Here is a 3,648-nt window from a genome sequence, read left to right on the forward strand (position 1 = left end):
ACAGACGTCTCGTAAGAAGATGTTGATACAGTATTTTATTTGAGATGTTCAGCAAGGCCAAGGAGTTGCAACTTATTGCTGGAAGCAAGTAAACATTGTACGGATTTATACTCTGTCAGTAAGATGTATAGTGTTTGATGTGAAGTGAATATGCAAACAAATTATATTGGTTCTTTTAAGAGGTTCTTGTTCAGAGATGACCCCGTTATTCCCCCGTATTTTTATTCAAAAGATCAAACAGCCGAAATTATTTATTGTAAATTAGGATTAGAGATTAGCGATTTAAATGGCGATTTGTTTAAGAAACATTTGACAAATGACACTTCATGAGGGTGCGGATTTCATATCGAACATTGCAAACACTTGTTATTTGATTGTCAGTTATACGAGAATGTCAGAGCCACCACTGTCAAGACTTTGCCTGACTATGACTATAGTATCACTGTTTTGTGTCTTATGTACGGCAACAGCAAAAAAGTCACTCACTGAAACAAAGCAACGTTTTGTCAGATTCAGAGATTTATATTAGACAGTAAACGTGTTTATTAAGATTAAATGATTAATGCTATTTTTGTTGTTATTGTTGTTGTTAGAAATTGAATTGATATGTAGTGGATGCACTCTCTCTTTCTTTCTCTTTCTCTTAGTCTGTTTCTCTTAGTCTGTTTCTCTTAGTCTGTTTCTCTTAGTCTGTTTCTCTTAGTCTGTTTCTCTTAGTCTCTTTCTCTTAGTCTCTTTCTCTTCTTCACTCTTTACGATATGCTATACTCCGTTTTTTGTGTGCTTTTTGCTGCTATTGTTGTTGAAGTTGTTCTTTGTGTCATTCTTATTATTGTTGTTTTGATTGGTTTGAATTATGAATCTACAATATTGTCCGCCAATGTATCATTATGTATCTAAGAGCATATTCATCAGTTTATCTTGTTGTGTTCCTTTATCAAAATACATTCCATGGCTTTGTAAACTTGTATGGGAATAAAGTACTATTTGAATCAAGCGAATATGCATGGCATTATCACCTGATTCAAAAGTAATACAGCTTTTTAAAACAGGCTAATATCCAGGATCAAAATGAAAATATGTTTTGTCTTGGTTGATCCCACATTTAAAAGAAAACGAAGCAGAAAAAGATACATAATGACATCTATTAGGTGATATCCCATTGTTGGAAAATGCCGTTACGCTGACAAAATGTCAACAATGTGTTCCCGCAATATGAAACAAGAATGATGACCATGACATGTCCCCAGGGACACCTAGCTGTTGGTGTACTATTTACACGGTGGTGCATGCAACAGCAAAGCGCACACTGACATAAACCTTAACTGTATCTTTGTCCGTACAAGCATTATTCTTAGCAAATGTTCTACCTGTCAACAGTATGTGGGCAAAAATAAGTGGGTGACCGGTCACCAATAGACTCTACAGCAAATACCCCCCCCCCCCCCCCCCCCCATCCCCTTTAGGCCCGTCCAGACACTCCCGGCAGACCCTGTCCACATTTGACTTATGCTCAAAACGGCGCGCCGCAGCGCGCTATGATCGCGAAGCGTTATTTGCAGAAGAATAGCGCGTGTTCTAATTTCTATGACACAGACATAGAACGACGGAAATTTGACCAATCAGAGCAAACCAGAGCGATGACGTCAGCCGCTCGCGGCGCGGCTGTCGAATGCAACTGAACCTTCTTGTCAGGTGACCCGCTTGACTGATACCGCGTTGTGAAAAGAATCGTCGATGTGTGGCCACTCGGCAAATCCTGCGCGACGCACAAAACGGCCTGCGGCGCATAGAGCGTAAAACGGCGGCCAAGTCTGGACAGGGCTTTAGATGTACTCTACCCCCATTCTGCCTGTGGTGTTCGAAGTTTGGAGGGTTTAGCTGTTTGCATTTCAATCTCGCAGCAGAAAAAAACCCCACTGACTTGACATGTTCAACGTACAGAAATAAATACAAATACAAAACAAATCACTAAACAAAATCTGTTGAACAAATCAGGCCCTGCACCAAGGTTGAACACACGAAATCCTTGAAGAGATGAACGTTTCATACTGCAGACAAGCACGGTCAAACTGTAAAAGCCAGCTCTACACAATTTCTACCCCGGCAAAATGTTATCATTTATAATTCAAAAAAAAAATAACAAAAAGACACAAATCTCTCCGCGCTGTGGTTAGAACTGTGATGCGTGACATGGAACAAGACCAGTAACAAACAATTCACACGTTGGCATCCTTTCAGCGAAGCAACGGGGTTCTGCGTCAAACCAACAAGCTTTATTAATACGCATACATTTCTATACTCTTACAACATAATTATCATGAAGCCGATATAAATCTGAAACCTGAAAATGAGTGCATGCGACCATGTGGTGAAGTATAACTGCTGTTCATATCATCAGCCAACACCCTTTGTTGTGGGAAGATGCTAGAATACTTGATTAACGAATACACTATCAACATCTAGTAAGCTAGTATAGTACAGAAGAGTTTTGTGGCAGCGGTACAAGGTTAATCGTAGGGCGGCTTGTTGGAGGGAGATAGGGAGCACCGACGATGATAGTGATGACGGGAGCGATGATCACACATCTCACGTCTCGGTCTGCTGCTCCTCCTGTCCGTCCTCAGAGCTGTCATCTTCACTCAGCTTGACCGGTGCACGCACCCTCGCTTGCGCTAACGGTCTGCAAAGAGACAGAGAGACTAGTTCTGTCATCACAGTGACGGCACGTGTACTAACATTGGAGGGGCCACTCACTAGCGAGGGGTGTGTACAAACATTGGAGGGGCCACTCACTAGCGAGGGGTGTGTACAAACATTGGAGGGGCCACTCACTAGCGAGGGATGTGTCGGACGCACGTGAAAACACGCACATGTTTACGTCATACCCCTCGCAACTGATCGGCCCCTCTTATGTTTGCGCGAGATTTTGCAAGAAAAGGTCACTCTTACACAACACATACAAACCTGACGGAGATATTTTCGAAAATCGTTTATCATCGCTGAATTACAACATGTGTTCTGGCTATTGAAAATACAATGCAATAGCAAACCAATAAGGTCACACAAATAGGTGTCATCTACTGAAACACAACAAATGTCCTCTCGCAACACAACAACAAGAAAAATGAAACAAAAAGAAAAAAGGAACGTCCCTTCACAGGTTAATTTTCTATGCACCTCTTGCAGTACTTTGACTACACACTAACTCTCAACACTAACACAAAACTTAAACAAGACGGATGAATCTCTTCGCTGTGTACTTACCTGTACTTTCTTGACTTGCGCAGCAGGAAGTTGTTTTGCTCCATCTGGTCGTCCAGATCTCGCTGCACTTTGCGCTTCTGGGCGTTGACACGAGCCACCTCCTGCTCTGCCTCCTCCACCTCTCTCTTCAGTGTCATCACACGGTTGTTCGTCGTCTCCAGCTGTGGACACAGACCCGTTCCTTAGCATGCTTTACTCACACCACAGCTCACACTGACAATGCACATGCTAAACCTACACACATTCAGATATAAATTTAGTTTTCTGTTCAAAGGACTGACATTGAATGTCCAAAGTAGTGTTGTTGTTTTTTATTGAATGATCAACTCTGCAGTCAGGAATACTGCGAACACTTACTTTTGTGCTAACCCACACACACAC

The 3,648-nt window shown here is 42.0% G+C and overlaps 1 protein-coding gene across 1 annotated transcript; it reads right to left on the reverse strand.

Moving 5' to 3' along the window:
- Positions 1-1,814: 1,814 nt before the first annotated feature.
- Positions 1,815-3,445, reverse strand: LOC138956273 (myosin heavy chain, embryonic smooth muscle isoform-like). Its single transcript, XM_070327674.1, has 2 exons — positions 3,268-3,445; positions 1,815-2,683 (listed from the first exon to the last, which is right to left on the reverse strand). The coding sequence occupies exons 1-2, from the start codon at positions 3,402-3,404 to the stop codon at positions 2,590-2,592; spliced, it is 231 nt and encodes a 76-aa protein (XP_070183775.1). The 5' UTR covers positions 3,405-3,445; the 3' UTR covers positions 1,815-2,589.
- Between the last annotated feature and the right edge of the window lie 203 nt (positions 3,446-3,648).

This window comes from Littorina saxatilis, unplaced genomic scaffold, assembly GCF_037325665.1.
Source record: "Littorina saxatilis isolate snail1 unplaced genomic scaffold, US_GU_Lsax_2.0 scaffold_316, whole genome shotgun sequence".
NCBI classification, from domain to species: Eukaryota; Metazoa; Mollusca; class Gastropoda; order Littorinimorpha; family Littorinidae; genus Littorina; species Littorina saxatilis.

What these genes read in the sequence shown, in the direction of transcription:
- LOC138956273 (XM_070327674.1), bottom strand. Translation starts at nt 3,404, where the DNA reads ATGACACTGAAGAGAGAGGTGGAGGAGGCAGAGCAGGAGGTGGCTCGT. An exon ending in CGCAAGTCAAGAAAGTACAG is followed by an intron (nt 2,684 to 3,267) that starts GTAAGTACACAG and finishes GTCTCTTTGCAG; the next exon opens with ACCGTTAGCGCAAGCGAGGG.